Raw genomic sequence first — 17,486 nt, 5'->3', positions numbered from 1 at the left:
CTCAGTACATAATTTTTGGAACATGCTGAAGACAACTATTTTGAACACGAACACGTTCTGATGCTTTGAACTTTTATAGTGAGCTGGGTTTTTTTTGTTTTGTTTGTTTTACAGAAACGACATTATTTTGTTAGAATTACTCACATACGAAGAAAGAAGTCACAGTATGATTATTCAGTTAACCAATTTTTTTTTTTTTTTAGATTTCACAATTAAAAAAAAAAAAGTAACTGAATTTAAGTTTTATAAAGGAACTGTATGTCAGAGACCATGAATTCATCAAAGTATCCACTACTGGAGAACTTCTTCCAAACCATATTATAGCCTAGATTAAAGCTGAAACAAGAAGTAAGAACTGGAAGCCTCAAAACTGGAAAAGGGAAGTTGTGCATTACTGTAAGATGATACAGTTACAGGTAATTACAAATAAATCATACTGATTTCTTGTATTTGAGGTCAAGAGCACAAATACCTTTCAGTTCCTCACATAGCTTGGATCTTTGAACAGTGAGGAACGGAACGAACAAATCCCTCTGTAACAAACCATGCTGAGACCTCCATCCTTGCTGGAGAGGCAGATGGCTAGATTATGACCAGTTTCCATGGTTTGGAGGGAGTGTCAGCTTAACATTCAGCAGACTCAACCACCAAATAGCCACCTGTAGAAAACCTTATCAGCCATTTGGCTTCTGACTTACCTCACAAAAGCAAGTGAGCTAGCACCACATGATTTCTGCAAAGAGAGTAAATTAACTCCCAAATCACGTTTCATCAATATTGACTAAGCAAGGAGATAGTTATTATCTTACCAGATGAATCTTTTTTACAATATTCTAAAATAACTTTCGTGAAATACAATTTAATTTGGCAAATTGTACTATGGCTGTATTGGCTTGTGAAATTCACAACAGTCAAATGCATCCCAACCAGTGGAGTGAATTTAGATGAGTTTAGGTACAACTGAAAACTGCTGCTGAGAGCAAGGATGCATACAGCATGCAAGCCAACTAACTAAAGTTGAAGACAAAAGCAGACCAACTACCCACAAACAAGACCTATTTCAAGTTTCTTCTAATGCTACTGAGCTAATAATTTAAATATTGATACTCTTTCCTAATTTAATATCGATTAGTCTACCTAAAGAAAAAAAATAAATCAAAAGGCATATCATTCAGAATAAATGATTGCATAACTTCACCTCAACATACAAAAGTACATCTTCATATCAGTAAGTAATTTTATGTTGTTTCTTTACAAGGAGAGTGGTTAGGCCCTGGAACGGGCTGCCCAGGGAGGTTGTGGATGCCCCGTCCTTGGATGTGTTTAAGGCCAGGTTGGACGGGGTCCTGGGCAAACCTGATCTGAATGTGTGTGTTTGGTGGCCCTGCTAGGCAGGGGGGTTGGAACTACATGATCCTTGAGGTCCCTTCCAACCCGGGTGATTCTGTGATTCTGTGTGATTCTGTGATTCTGTTGTTTTTCTCTTCTGACAGTGTTTCCTGACTAAGGATAGAATTCCCACTGCAAATTAGAGAAGCATAATGAGGGAGTTTACTTCATTCAGTTTTGGGAGTACTTCATCTTCAAAAGTTTGTGAAAAATCTTCCAAAACAATGAAAACAAATCCCATATTTTTAAGATAATTCAATCTATAGAAAAAAATCAGTGTTTTTGTTAATGAAAGCCAGAAAAAAGGAACGGAACCTAAGAAAGAAAGGTTCATTAAGCTCAGTACAGTGGATTAGTGCAGTTAACACTAGAATAACAAAAAAATAGAAGAGTAACACAATGTCTGTTACACATGATCTGAAGACTGATGCCATGATTTCTCACAAGCAAAAAGTAAAGATCTGTTATACATTGAAGACCTTATATGTGAGGAACCCACTAGTGTTTTACCTTCTTGCTGTTCAGATGAAGGTAATAGACACCAGTCTAAAAGATGCAAAGCACAAAGAAAAGAAAAGGCACCATCTAGAAGCAAAGAAAGAGGGAACAAAGATGTTAGTCTGACAGAGACTCTGCCTAATGATCTCAGAAGATGACCTTTCAAACTAGGCTTATTTATCAAAATTAATATCTTTAAATTACTTTAGATGTTGTTAAAATTACTATGTGAAAATATCTACTGTTTCTAAACTGCACATAATGGAAAAACTTCTAAGTGATAGCAGTTACTTTGAATAAACATTTAATGTTAATGATGGAGTAGTAAAGCTTAAGCATGTTGATCAGCACTGGATGTTATTACTTGTTCCTTCATCATAATCTAGTACAATTCCTTTGTGCTGGCATGAGAAAAATCAATAATAAGGTTTGTTTTTCAATATAATGAAGAGTAGTATGATTTCTGTTTCAAATATTTTTTGCTGTTTTTTAAGAAGAAAAAAATATGGTGTCCAGAAACTATATCAAGTAGCACAGAACCTAGCTTGGGGTTCAGTTATTTTTATTACCAGACAGATACATAACAAGATCAATTTTACAAGACAACGATATCTAACGCATTTTTTGCTAACAAGTGTGCCTCTGAATATGAGTTTCTCCATCATTTATTTTAATGTTAAACAGCATCAGTGTTTTCATAACTTCTGTTCATTTAAACAATTTCAGAAAAACTAAAGCCCAGCTTAACGTTTAGCCCTGACTAAAAAGAAAAACTCTGAAACTATTTGACCAAGTCACTCACATCTTATGCCACAACCTACAGGAATACATATGTGATGTTATGAAAAATTACTGGTAAAAAAAATTCTCTTAAAAGAATAGCTACACAGAAAAGCAGATTCTATGAAGACAGGATTTCCACCTGACCCCAGAAAATAAGCAGAATCATGATTAATCTGCATTCAAGCTACACATGTGGAATCTATTTCATGAAAACAGCAACAGCTATAAACAGCAGTCATTGCCAAATTAATCCTGTCAAAGTTTACCTTTATACTGGAACTACAGTTACACAAATATTCCAGTCTTGAGTATACAAGCATCTACTAAAATCTGGACCACTAATTCTGGTTTACTTTAGGCACCATCATTTACATTTACAGAGATGCACACCTATCTTCTTGCTTTGCAGGCAAACTATTAATGCCTAATTTGGGTACTTTACTTCACTTACCACACGTTATTATATGCATATTGTCATTTGTGTGTGCATTCATAAAAGGTAAAGTTACTATTCCATATATGAATTCTCCTTCACTTCCATTTTTGTATGCTCTTTTCTGGTGCTGTTTTCATTTTATCTGAGTGTTTGTTCTTTTTGTGGATTGTGGGCTCTACTTTTTGCTAACTTTTGTTGTAATGCCACCTCAGCCACACTCCATTTTGCAAATAAAACATGCTTTTAAATTCAAAGGGAAAACAAAACAACAAACAATATCTCACCCTGAGATGATACAGCACCACTCCTGTACTGAGGATATCATCATCCATCGCCATTAGATGAGGTAAATTGGAGTCTATTGTTACTCCAGCTTTTTCTTTGTTGATGTCCACACTGTATTCTTCCATGATTGCCTTCCTGTCCATCCACTTACTTGTCCAGTCTTTGGTCAGTTGCTCGATCTTTGAGGAGAATAGGAGAGGAAATAATTTCATTTACTAAGTAGTTGAATTTTTCTCATTCATATACGTTCTAACTGAAGAATATTTCTGTGGCAACAAAACCTGGGTAGGAACTACTGCCACCTATTGAAGTAGATTAATCCATTGAAAAGTCATTCCCAAAATATCAGAAAGATATATGATCATGATAGCTTCTCAATTTGCCTGTCCTGACAAGATTCAGCAAATCTTACAACCAGAGACTTCAAAATCTCTCTGCATCTCTGGTGAAGAAATCTCTGTAGAAATATAGTGACTGCACAATAATTTCCTTCAATTAAATTGGAGGAGTTTAATCTTAATCTTGGAAGACAAAAGATTTATATAATGAATTATTGTGGTACACTTAGACGGTTTTCAAATAAGTAATAGATAGTGCAGACTTGGTAATATACAGTGAACAGTATCATCCCATCAAGGACACAAGAGGCTTTTACCACTGATTGGTAGAGAACATGCAACATACACAATAAGGATGACTGTTTTCTGCATTTTTCAGAGCAAACAAGAAAAGATTAATACAAAAACGTTTTCATAATTGCCTCAAAACAATGGCAATGTTATCCCTCCCAGCCCTCTGGAATGGGAGAAGGTTACAGGTGACTCATACACACCTTCATCTCATTCTGAAGAACCAGTTCAGTCAGATTTCCATCCCTGTCATCACTCCAAGGACTGGAATTCCTCTGTTCAAACAACAGTCACAGAGATCTAAGGGTTGGTTTCCTTATTCACCACTGGCAAGCATGTTCTTTCCAGATTTCAAGGTGAATTCAGGAAGAAGGACAAAATATACAGACATTCAATGATGCCTACTCCTCTGTAAATACTGCATGCAAATTCTAGGGGAGTGCAGGTGAAAGAGCATTAACAGAGGGATTTCTATGTACAGAATTCCTGTGGTTCCAGTGTCTTTCAGGAAAATAGGCTTCCTACAACATGGAAAGCCAAGATACTACTATTATTCCAAAGACAAAACCACAAAGAAGCCAGCTGCATTGTTATGACCTACAGACTCACACCCTCTTTCAGGAGACAGAATGAAGCCTCCAAACTACTGTTGAGGTTTACTAGTTTACATTTCTGGCAAAGAGGATTGTAATTAATCTTGCTAGGAAGTTACATCAGTGATCAGTACTCTGCATTGCCTTCATGCTTTGTCCCTACAGAAAAAAATGTTTCAATTTCAAGGTATTTCTGGATAACAAAGCCAGACAACTCCATGAAAGGCAACAAGAAAATCCTTCCAAATAATCATACAGCTGCTTATACTTCAGGATTATCAATATTATGCCAGAAAAAAAGGAGAAATGGCAAAAATGCTGTTAGTCTTGTAATCATCACAAAACGATGGAGATTAGATGAAACTAAGGTATTGAAAGCACCATTAAAACTACAATTGGGAAGCATTCCTACGTACCAGTTCAAAGCTCATCAGCAAAGTTTTCAATCTATCAATTTCTTCTCGCAGTTCTCTTATCAGTTTTACATTTGCATCCTGAAACATTGAGACAAAGATCCTAGGAAAACCATTCTTAAAAAATTCCAGCTGAAGAAAGTGATGCAGAGCCAGAAAGAGATGAAAACAGGCAAACTCGCAACAACATTGCTCTGCTACAGGCTCAGGGGTTGGTGGATCCCATCTTTGCAACTCCACCAATATTAAGGATAAAGACAGAGTAAACATGCATTGTCATAGTCATTCAAAGAGAATAAAGATGGAAATGGAAGGGATAGATATGAAGAATATATAGTAGGTGTGATATTCTAAATTATTTAGGGAAGGAATAATTTAGGCTGCAGGGAATCAAATAAATGATTTCTGTAATAACTAGTCACCCACTTAGCTCCAGTTAGCATGAGAAAAACAGGTACGAATTTTATTCAGAGAATAGATATACTGAAGAAAATTTAAAGGCATACACAACTAAACTGAACAAGAATGAAAAGCAGAACTCAGGGCCTCACCTCATTCACTCTGGGCTTGTTAATAATATTTTTGGCATTTGAAGCATATCTTAAGGTACTCATGGTTTCATTGTAGCTGGAGCTTGCAGGAGAAATAGCTAACAAGTAGAAAGCAAACAGTGGTTTATTTAAAAGAAGTAATCAGCTTAACCAAACACTTTTTTAAAAAGCTTATTTTTTTTGTCGTTGTTTTTGTTTTTAAATTCTGCTTTTTTAGAAAACAAATCCAATAATATCTTTAAGGATTCATCAAGCTCATAGAGAATGACTGCAAGAGATTGTACTTACAAATGAGTATTTAATCAAAGCTGTGATATTCAAGAGACTCTCATTCTTTACTTCATGCACAATTCAAATAAAAATCCAACTTTTTATTTCCTTATGTATCCTATAAGTATTTATAAAAATCTTTCCAAGGTCAGAATCTAAGTGATGCAGCTGACTAACCTCAGAGTTGTGTTTTAGGGGTGTAATGCAGTGCAGAATTGTAAAAATTAACAGAAATCAAACTCACTGGCAATCATAATGGTCTTGGAGTTGCCCCCCAGGCTGTCCTTGAGAAGCCAGGTGAGGATGGAGTCACGATATGGAATGTATGCTGGTCGTCTGCTCCCACTGACACTGCCTGTGGAGGGGTTATCCACATGGCTGCTCTCCCCTTCACTCGTTAGGGTGTTTATACTCTGGCAGCTGCTGAATATCTGTGAATTTTGTGCTGAAGGAGAAATGCAAAAGTGCTCAGGAAAAGGCTTATCTTCTTCTGTCACGGCTAATTTTCTTAAATATTACAGTTTATGAAGTCCCACAGATGTTCTGTTCAGATTTTATTGTAAAGATATAACACATGTATGGCTGTCTGCTATACTTTTATCACTACCATCGAATATAAAGAATCGCTGTGCTTACCTAAAGTGGAGATGACAATTCCAAGTGTAACCAATGACTTGTTAATATTGGCACCTTCTGTAATTCGATCTTTGCAGTAGCTGGGATCAGCTCTTTCACTGAAACACAAAAGTGTGATAAAGTCAATGCAAACCAAATAAGTGCATTTAGTTATTAACATACTATCCATAATAAAGCATCTTGCATTTTCCTTAAAAGAAAACAGAATAGGCAGGTGTGCAATTAAAAAAAAAAAAAAAGGCATGTTTTGAACACTTTCCATGAAATATCACTCTGGTTCAGAAAGTCCGCACAATCAGCAGTGTAAGTTGTTGCTAAAATCTACCCAGACAGCAGTGAGATATGACAGTTCTCCCATGCTAGGTAGCAATTAAGAATATATTCCTCTCTGCCTCGCCGCCCCCCCCCCCAGCCCTCTTTTCAAGCTTAGATTTATAATTCTATTAATAGATACTGAAAAATGCAGTCAGTAAGAATAAAAGCTTGAACAGAACTCAACATTAAGTGTTTGCAACAGCAGAGTATTCCTCTGGCAATTCCTTTCCAATGAAGTCTAGAGTCCAGACCAGAAGAATAGATGACAGATTATTAGTGCCTTGCTACTGTACACAGACTAGGACTTACTGTCATTTCAATGACGTTTTAATATTTTTAAGGCAGTACTATCATTCTTTCCAGATAAAATTATCATTTTGCCATTTGGTGTACTATTACCTGCCTGCAAGGTCCACTAAGTTGATCTTGCTTGCAATTTCAGTGGGAAGATTGTTCTCCAATATAGCCTGAAAAGGACAACGTAGGTAAGGAAGATTATTCCTTCTAACTCATTAATGACAATAAAATAGGTGCATTCTCTCGTCTGAAATTAATTCACACTTCTGATTCTTGCTGTTGTTCTTTGTGACCTTGACTCACTAACTCTGTTCAAACCATTAACATCTTCTTCAGCTGACAGAGGAACTGCCCTCATATGTGGATTTCCTCTTGAAAAAAAACTTCACTGCCTAGCAACTGTGAAAGCATTTCTTGTAAACCTTGCACAGTTACTTTCCACCGATGTATTCCAAAGGTCTTTTGTGAAACTAATGAAAAATATCCCCAAATGTTCTGTGATTACAGGATGTTAGACATGTGAGATAGAAAAGGTCTTTTGGATCAATGAAAGACCTCCCTGCCAGGAAAGGATATAATTCCTCCGGAGAAAGAGTGCATTGTCTTTGAGAGGAATGGATGCCAAGTGCTAAAGAGATGAGCACATCTGAAATGCTGGACAGATAGAAAATGTTGGTGTTAAACTAATGATATACTTCAATTACGGATCTTAAATGAGTGTGACATAAGAAAACATAAAAAAACAATTTTTACAGCATCTTACAGGGAATACTGCATTTCAAAGGACTGGTTAAAGCTTTAAACTGTTCTTTTCACAGCAAGTTTACAGCAGCACTGCTAACTACAAGCTTGTACAAAAGAACAAGAACACTTCAGCAAACACTCAGCACAGTGTATCAGCTGGTGTAGGAAGTGTAACACATCTGCAGTGTGATCCAAAGGAAATAAGTAACAGTTTCCACAGAGATCAGTAAAAGCATCACAAAACAGTGGCAACTAAACAATGCACAGCACATCAAACAATGCTTTTTTAGAGTGAAGAGGAAGTTGGATTATTTATATCTAACCTGAGTGTAGTGGATGGTGAAGATTGCATGGGATCTGCTGCTGGCATTGTGAATATGCGTTGCTGCTGTAATTCTAGAAAAAAACAAAACAAAACAAAAAAAACACATTCTATTACAAAAGGCTTATTTCCCTGTATTCAGAGAAAGTACAAACAAATAGAGAAAAAAAATGATGCAGAAGAAAGAACATGAAAGTTTGAGAATACAGCATGCTGCATTCTTTGATCTGATCACACAAAGTTTGGCAGAGGACATAGCTGGATCTAAACCAACTGTGAAGCTGAAGGTGGTTTTGCACACAACAGAACTCTGAAGAAATATCCCAAAACAGTCCTACAGTGATAGCATCATACAGCCCATCCCAGACAGCACAGAATGTACCAGTCCAATATCTTTTTCATAACGTTGTTCTCATTTTTATTTCTTGGCCCTTCAGAAAGGGTCAAAAAACATTCCTACACCACTTTCGTGAACTCCTTCTGTTACAAGGCTGTGCCAAGTAGCTTCATGCTATTAGAGGAGGGCATTGAGATTAGCCAGCCTACCAGTATCAAATGAATGCTGTTAATTCACTCGAGTAGCACTTCCTTGCCTTTTCCACATGGACAGGCCAGTCCCTCGTTTCCAGCTTTCTGACTCATGGATTCTGGCTAGTGGGTACCAGATGCAGGAGGTCTCTGTAACAAACTTTTGGAAATACTCCTTTCTTTGCTATTGTTTTGTTGTGACAAATTCAAAGAAAGCACACTTTTGCCAAGGGCTGAAGCCAGGTGACAGGTATTTTCCTTTGTCACTCTTGAAGTTTGTCTTGAATACAAAGAGACATTACTGATGATCAGACGTCAAGTTTTGAGTTTATCATAGACAGTGGGGTTATTTTATTACTGGAGACAAGGACTTTGAGACCATACATTTGTTATGAGCCAGCTACCAGAGTACTGCCCAAAAATTCTGTGATAGGGAGCAGAGTGGCAGCTGTATGAGAACAGCAGCTGTATGTGAGCAGCAGCTGTATGTGAGCAGCAGCTGTGAGCCCCACAAGAGGCCAAAACCAGGACTCCACTACCTATTGTTTCCTACTTTCTGCTACTCCATAGGCATGTGACCTGGCACTGCTAAAAGCTACAAGCAGTCTAGTGCATCATAGCTTTAAATCAGCCTAAACTAAGGAAGCAGGAGAAGGTGATCTAATCTCCAGATCTTGGAGGACCAAGACAAACAAAGAGGTAAAGGGCAGACGACAGCAAGCAACCCTACAAAGGGCAGAGAATACAGGGGAACAGTTCTGAAGTTTATAAAGCAAAAGTGAAAGTGTCCCAGGATTTGGAGGAGAAAACATTAGTGCTAGCTTCACACCTCCCACAGTATACAGGTTGATTGGAGGGAAAGTTCTCACCTCAACTATTCACAATCATGTCAGCATTTTCATGGGAGAATGTACATATTAATTTTTTCCACATATTCTATTCCATCATGGCATTCTTAACATTTTATTCTTAAGCATTTGAAACTAAGTTTGGCAAAGTGTCAAGAGAAAAAAAAAAGCTGTGAGGGTTACAACAAAAATAACAACGGCATGTTGCAAAACCACATTTTGTTTATTTTTAGAATAGATTGGTGCAACCAGATTTGGGCTAGCAATGGTCTCATAAAACCATATGATATAAAAAAATGCCTTCCATAAACTTTGTTGTTAGCCCAGCTCTATCACAGGCACCAACCATGTTCAAGGGCAGCTTCCCTTCTGATCTTTTCTTTACACCTGGGCGGGTCATCATGCCCCATCTATTTCTCTCCCGCCTCTGGCCAGGAGGCAATTGCAATGTTCTCCACTCCTCTGTCTCTCTAAAATCTTGCAGATATTCATGTGGTAGCATATCCCACACTGCAGATGTTTCAAATTATCTTGGTTGCAATTTTAATGTGCTAATAAGTACTCCAAAGAATATTTCATAAAAATAGAAACTGTAGGTAAATAGAATAAATCCAAAAATGTTTTTGAAAAGTTACCCCAAAATAGCAGTTGCCTAGTTTCAAGCAAGGAAGTTTAAAATTCATTATCACATAAATTTACACAAAATTCTGAACTTCTGACTTTTTTTTTTTCCTGCAGCTCCTAATTCCTCAGCAATGAGACCACTGTAGGACAGTCCTAGTTTGTACACAGTTTGGAATTTTGTTGCTATTCTGAAAGACTCTCATCTTATCATAGAGTTACAACTATTGATCACTACAACAGAATCCATGCTTATATTCCATATTTTTGTCCTAATGTAGTAGTTTTTTGATGTATTATAGCATAACTGAGATTCAAACATTATATCTCCTCTAACGATAAGAGGTAATATTATATTTGGAGGATATATTCAAATTATACCCTTTTCTACCAATTTAACAGCAGATGTACTGATGACCAAAACTGCCTGTAGAAAAGAAAAAGGTAAAAATAAAAAAATTGCTAGACTCGTAAAGGACAAATTCCAAATTATAATAGATAATTATAAAACAAATACAAAAATACACTATCTTTTCAGCAATTATAAATCAGGAAGTTAAACTGACAAGTGAGTTGAAAGCTACGCGGTTTAAAGTGTCACGAGCAAATAGAGAAGAAATAAAGCCTGTTTACAACAAAACATTTTCCTGGCACATTTTTCATTCCAGACAGCTGGTGGAATTCTGTGGGTAAGTTTTGAAGAAATATGTTGAACAACACCTTCATGAGTCCTTGTAACTGTTACTGTGGGTATGTAGCATCAAAAAATCAGACAAAGCGTTGGCAACACCATGTGCAAAACAAACATCAACGAAACCAATGCATAGCGAAAGAGGCGAGCTGGTTTTAGAAAATACCTTTTAGCTATTCCCTCTTCTAGAAGTTCTACAACTTGCTTGTAGTCTGTAACTAGATGTTGCGATAATCCTGTCAGAGATTTAAGAAGAGTTAAATGCATATTTTTTCTCAGGAGTTTCAGTCAGTTCATCTTATTACCTACTCGGGAGTAATAATAACAATTTACCCAATGCCAGGATAAGGATATTCTGCTGGGATGCCAGCCAGTTCTCTACAAGTAGTCTCTCAACTACAGTAACACTTTCATTAAAAAAAAAGTTGCATCTGTCAGACAGAGCAATATCAGTATAAAAAATGCCTTGAACGTGCAAAGTACAGACCTTTTCAAATGTATTTGCAAAATAATGGTATTTTAAAAAAGGCCTAACTACATCTTCACAAGGAATTTTCAGCTATGTCTTTGCTATTAACTGGGTACACACCTTGTAAAGGAGATTTTGTCCATTGGCTCTGAATAACGGCTCTGCTCATATGATTTAACAGAATTGGGAACCAATCACTGTGAATATCTAACTAGGTTAGAACCTGGAACGCTGAGGAGTCTTCACACTGTTCTTTCTAGAGGGTATGCAAATATGAAACACTTGGTCTTTTTATACTTTCTACTTTCAATATCCTCTTTAATTTTATTTTTAAGAGGAAAATAACACATGGAAAACAAAAGGAATACTGCATTGCAGAGCCTACTATATCAGAGCAGTCATTGTGACTAACATAGTCCCAGTGGAGGGCAGCACATTGCTATGCTGTAGCGGTATTGCCAGTACCCTACAATATGCAAATTCTAGCAGATGCACAAAATTGATTTCAACAGACTTGTATTTCACATAAATCCTGTTTAATATGCCTCATTTGCATTTTATGGTGATGATTAGTTATCATTTGTACTGCAGCGGCTCCTAAAGAAAATCACCTAATTTTTTAAGCAAGACATTCCTCATCATGCAGTTCAGGACAACATATTTTTTCCCCCCTTCATACTAACTACTACATGCACTGATTCAGGTTTGTTTAGCTTTTTTCAGGCCACAAAAGCATGGATTGCAGGCAAAGTACTTAAAAATGATATTTACTTGGACCAAATAATGTATATACTGCTACACTTAAAGTCAAATGAACGCAATATTCAGCAAGACTGAAATGGGACTGAAATGGTCTCTGACATTATTAGAGTACCTTATGTGATAACAACTTACTTAGATTTAAATGAAAGAAAAATCTAAGCTAAATACAAGAATTTATTTTAATTCCTTAGTGACACACAAAGAAAAAAAAAATTAAGAAAAACCCCTCTCATACTTGCAAACGTTAGGCATAGGATAGTTTTCAAAGAAAAAGCTTTTCTTCAGCTTTCTAACATTGCCTTCCAATACAATGGTTCCTAAAGTCATCGCATTTTCCATTTGAGAAAGAAGACTGTTATTTCTCCAATAGTGACAGGATCATCAAAACTCAGAATTATGGAAATTAATTTAGTGTTTTCCCATATCATTTTTCAGGGTACTGAATAAAATACAATATAATGGAGGTTATACAGAGGAGGCATGGAGGAAACTGTTGCCTACCTAACATTTTCATAAGCAGTGGAACAATGAATCTAGCACAGAATTCTGGTTTTGTTTTTAGTAAGGTAAACTGAATGTTGTAAACATTGTTTGAGAAGAAATGACAAAGTGTTCTTTTGGCTGGTAGAAGAAGAGATCATTTTGAAGTCCAATAGAAAGATCAAAAACTCTTGGTCATCTAGAAATCTGCCTCAGGGTAAGACAGAATCACCCCCAGAAATCTGTCTCAGAGTAACAAAATAGATTGCATCATTTCCTGATTCAAGAGAGGCCAATTCCTTAACAGTGCAACCATCTGTGAGGGAGAAATTTGAAACAATTCCAATCCAAAGCACTGAAACACTTTTAGCATTTTAAAGGCTACAATCTCACAGCCTTTAGGTGGAAAAATGATGGGCTGGAAACTATTCAAAATACTTAGTGTTCAGAGTGGGGACTTCCTGACTGGTCTTGAAATGGAAAATTTATTGCTTGGAGCAGTGCAAGTATCAAAGCAACTAGGCATCCTTAAAGAGGTTAAATTCTGATTTTACTCTCTGTCTGTTCTTCATAGAAGTGCTAGCTGTACTCAGTATATCGATATCAGCCACACAGCTGACATTCTAGCAGAATGCTGGAGAGCACCTGCAAGCCTTAGAATTGCTGTTAACTTGCAAGAAGTCTAATGCAAATGCAGACGCTAGTCCTTAACACGTTGTATCTAAAGGAAATAATTCAAAGTCTGCTTATAATTCTGATCTCAGCCACCTAGTTCCTGTATATAATATTTTTGCATTCTTGTTTGGCACTGAGAAACTACAGCAATAGGCTTCAGCATGTAGATGTCACTCATTACAGAGAGCAACAATTGTTCGTTGCAGCAATATATTACTGCAGTTGACAAGGTCATTTTGTATTAACGTATTGAACCACTTCATTTTTTTGGTTTTGATGTTATTAAAATCATGCTGACTGTACTCTTCACTTCCATGCAAAATACTTTCGGTCTTCCTCACCAATTGTTATTTGCAATGTGAGCTAATGAGTGCAGTTCCAAAAACAGTGACACAGCCAGATCTTGATTAGTTCCCTCTCCTCAAAAGAAGTAAATGTTGTCTCAAGTAAACTAAACTGCTACAGTTATTAATTGTGTAAACTGTACATAAGCATATTTATTTGTGTTAACATATATACACATATGCTCAAAAATATATGAAAAAGAAAGAACTTATGCCCTGTGACTCATTCGCCTGAAACTAATTCTGTTCATGTGCTCTCACAAGGGCATGTAAAAGCACCCCATGATGCTTTCAACAGAGAAATCATTTCATTTTTCATGCATGTGAAAATCTAAGATTTTTGGAGACTGTCATAGGATGCAGAACACTGACAGAGAATCTCCTAAAAAAAAGCATTTGTGCTGGATTTATTAATGGCCAAAACTTGCAAATATTACCTAACTTAACCTTTTTCCATTACGCTTTTCTCTTATACTACAAAACTACAAAATCTATTCAAAAGAATAGCTTTCTGGGATATTTCAGAACTGTAACAAAAACTGTCTTACTTTAAAAATTTTAGCTGCGCCTAAGTAGTAACTACTTATTCAAAAGGGGTAAATTTAAATTAAAAATCAGAACTGGAATAGAAGCAACAGACTTGCCTGGAAAATTCCAGATGAAGACAGAATAGTGACAAAAGGCAAGCCAGCCCATTGGCAGAAGCTATAACTGCATTTACTTTTGAAACAAGGAAACTTCATTATATGTAGCCAAGGAATCACTGGAGATATAGTCCTGAGAAAAGGGATAGAAATTGCCAAGGAAGGAAGTAGTTTAAAGACCTTTTCTCGTGTGGTGAAAGAGCAGCTGCTAAAAGAAAATAATTAGTATCTGTACTCCATCAACAATAAAGTTCTCCGATAACAAGCAGGTAGAAAAAGAACTTTGGAAAGAACTCAAAAAAAGGCCAAACGTCTATGAATCTGCTTTTCAAAGAATGATAAGCTTGCCATACTAATGAGAACATCAATTCATCTACTTTCCAGCACTCCTTAAACAGGGTGCTGATGTGCTTGGGAAAGCACAGCTGAAATGACCACAATGTCAGATAGTTTCCTTTTATTTAGGACCATGCAAGTTGAACACTTCCAAGTACTTATTTCAAACTTTGAGAGAAAGAATCAGTAACAACTATCAGTTGTTAGATGTACTGTTACTGATACTGCAAGTGGCCAGGAAATCAGAACTGTGAAATTCAAATTCCATTGAAGCAATGATTCACTTAGACAATCACCCTATCTGCTGTCACATCACATCTTAATTTCTGAATTGAAGGTAAAAATCTGATACGTAATCTTGTGATAAACAGAGGGAGAAAACTGAACCAGTAAGGATGAATTTACAAAAGAAATAGAAACAAGAACTCCATATTTAAAAGGCAGACCATGTAAGTAAGAGGTGATAAAGCCAACAAAGTTCTGTGTGATATGCACTTTGCATATTAAAGGCACACATCTCAGGTAGCCAGCCAAGCACTTGCAGAGTTAGTAATAACATTGTAATCATTTGGAATTCTGCACATCTGACAGACAAGGCACATGGAAAAGGAAATATGTATGTTTACCTTCTAAACAAACTTGCCAATTTCTTAAACTTGCACCAGTTCAGAAAAGGCTATTCTTTCTGAACGCTGTAGTAAAATTATGCTGCATGATTTTGCACTGGGTTTTATGGGGCAGGCTTTTTGTCAGTCATTGGTCAGATAAACTGCAGTGTAGCAGGCAAATTTTACAGCAGGTGCTAATCAATTTACAAGGCAACAATGGCCAAATTCCTATCTAAAGCTATGCAACACCCTGAAGTGAAGACAGTAATCAACAGTGGAAATAAATAAAAAATACAGAAACGATGAGAGAGAAGATAACTAAAAATAAGACAGACACATGAAATTGAAAGAAGTAAAGTATTTTTGTTTTTGTCCATCTTCTGTAACCTGATTTGAAAGCTATGGTTTACAAGAAAACACAAAACCAAGGGACTGTTATTTATTACAGTGTAAATTAAAAAGTGTGTGATGTTAATTGCACAACTGGATCTACATTACCAAACCTGTGCCTTCTGAGTGTAAAAAAGGGCAATAATCACACTGCATTCTCATTCGGGTAATAGAGATTTTTAATTGCTTCTCAAGGTGCAGTCGAGAATAGTAAACAGCTAAAATTTATCTACTTTCTAATTATTACTATTTTCCAAATATACTGATGCCAAGGACTGAAATACAAGGGATCTCAGGCTGGTCTGTAGAACATATTTAAAGCTGATGTTAGTGGATCTCTTGATTAAATTTGATTCGAAATAAAAGAAAGCAAGAAAGCAAAATACTATGGCTTATACATGATCTGCACCTGGAAAGGCAAACAGAACTGTGCAGGGTGTGCAGACACTGAGATAACAGAGCCAAAGCCTTCAGTATAATAAATATATTCATACTAGCAGCAAAATATTTGAACAGAGTAACTGCTGAAGAGTGGAAGCAATTAGGATCAGGCCAAGAACATGTGCAAAGATACTTGAAGACCTGATCCACATGTAATTGAAATTTACTTGAAATTCTGATCGCCCACCTTGTACGTACGGTCCTGTTTCAGGGTGCTCTCTGACTCTGAGAGTGTAAGGCTTCTTGTGGTCCGACTGTTTTAACAAATCTCGGACACGCTCATTATAGATTTCCAGAAAACTGCAAAAAACGTTCAGTGCACGCAATTAGAAAACAGAAAGCATTTATTTAGACTTAGTGTAAATACCTGAATGTTGCACTGATCATGCATGACAAAGTTAATTACTTCATTATCCCCGTTACAGTTCCTTCTTACACAGTACATGTAGAAAGAACTTAAAGCAGCAAACTTCCAAGAAGCAAGAGGTATCCATTATTATATTTAAAAATTAACAAAATCTACATTTTTTAAAACGAGTAAGTTCAGATCCCCAGGTTGCCAAATGCAGTGCTTCATTAAGAGAAGGAGACCTTGGAATAAGAAAGGAATGGAGAATTTTGACTCAGATTTAAGTTACACAAACAGTAAGTATATTCTTCATGCAGTTCAACTTCAGCTGTCTATACTAAACTGAATGGACAGTATGCAGAGATCTATACTAAGTTGGAAAACTAACAACAGTGCTTTCTCATCCATCCTCTACATCTTCCCTCTTGGCCCAAAGGATTATTATCTGAGAAAATATGCATAAAAACAACAAACCAGTCTTTGATTTGTTAGACTATAGCAATATATTTTTTGAAAGCATCCATAGGATTGCCCAAAAGAGTGACACAAACTTACCTGACTTTTACTCTGCAAGATGCCGTCTGGTCTGAGTAATCATCTTTCCTTGAAAAGAGGCCCTGCACAAACCAGTCTATGTAAATTTTAAATACATCAAGAAAATCTAGCAGCTTAATCAAATGCAAGTGAAATTAAGAAAGATAATTACCTCACATATACGAGGTGTCAGCCCAATGGATGCCTTCAAATAATAACAAAAAAAAAAATTAAACAATATACTTGCTATTACTCATTCAAAACCCTTATTTAAATATGAGTTAAATTATAAGAAAAGGATAGAATTATGACACAACACTGAAGCAAAGACTGCATGGCAGATTACAACACAGACCACTCTGGATTGTCATTCAGAACAGCATGGCACAGCCCTACTATTTCGGCTGAAGCACCTTGAGCACGAAACACTGCAGGAACTGGTATGCTGTACAATGGCAACTGTCTTAGCTTCAGTGAAAATCCTGCTCACAGCAAAAGTCATTTTAGAGCAACTTAAGCAGCATCAATGAGAAATGTAGAGAGTTCCTGGGTTAAATCCAAGAGTTGTTCAATGTGAACACACTGGGCATGCCTTTGTCAGTGGT

The 17,486-nt window shown here is 36.4% G+C and overlaps 1 protein-coding gene across 1 annotated transcript in view; it reads right to left on the bottom strand.

Annotated features, from left to right (window-relative positions):
* Positions 1–17,486, bottom strand: part of STARD9 (StAR related lipid transfer domain containing 9) — a 99,054-nt gene that overhangs the window by 39,094 nt on the left and 42,474 nt on the right. The window contains exons 5-16 of the mRNA XM_042814408.1: positions 17,054–17,086; positions 16,903–16,964; positions 16,186–16,298; positions 11,016–11,085; positions 8,163–8,235; positions 7,198–7,265; positions 6,484–6,581; positions 6,092–6,292; positions 5,578–5,675; positions 5,030–5,107; positions 4,224–4,295; positions 3,391–3,570 (exon numbers count right to left, since the gene is read on the bottom strand). Coding sequence (XP_042670342.1) covers positions 3,391–3,570; positions 4,224–4,295; positions 5,030–5,107; positions 5,578–5,675; positions 6,092–6,292; positions 6,484–6,581; positions 7,198–7,265; positions 8,163–8,235; positions 11,016–11,085; positions 16,186–16,298; positions 16,903–16,964; positions 17,054–17,086 — 1,146 coding nt within the window. The remainder of the gene's footprint in view (positions 1–3,390; positions 3,571–4,223; positions 4,296–5,029; positions 5,108–5,577; positions 5,676–6,091; positions 6,293–6,483; positions 6,582–7,197; positions 7,266–8,162; positions 8,236–11,015; positions 11,086–16,185; positions 16,299–16,902; positions 16,965–17,053; positions 17,087–17,486) is intronic.

The sequence above is a fragment of the Centrocercus urophasianus genome, unplaced genomic scaffold (assembly GCF_019232065.1).
Source record: "Centrocercus urophasianus isolate 14NV4802_14NV808 unplaced genomic scaffold, USGS_Curo_1.0 seq_14, whole genome shotgun sequence".
In the NCBI taxonomy this organism is placed as follows: Eukaryota; Metazoa; Chordata; class Aves; order Galliformes; family Phasianidae; genus Centrocercus; species Centrocercus urophasianus.
Note: the sequence above shows the minus strand (reverse complement) of the source record. Positions and strands in the feature narration are given on the sequence as shown.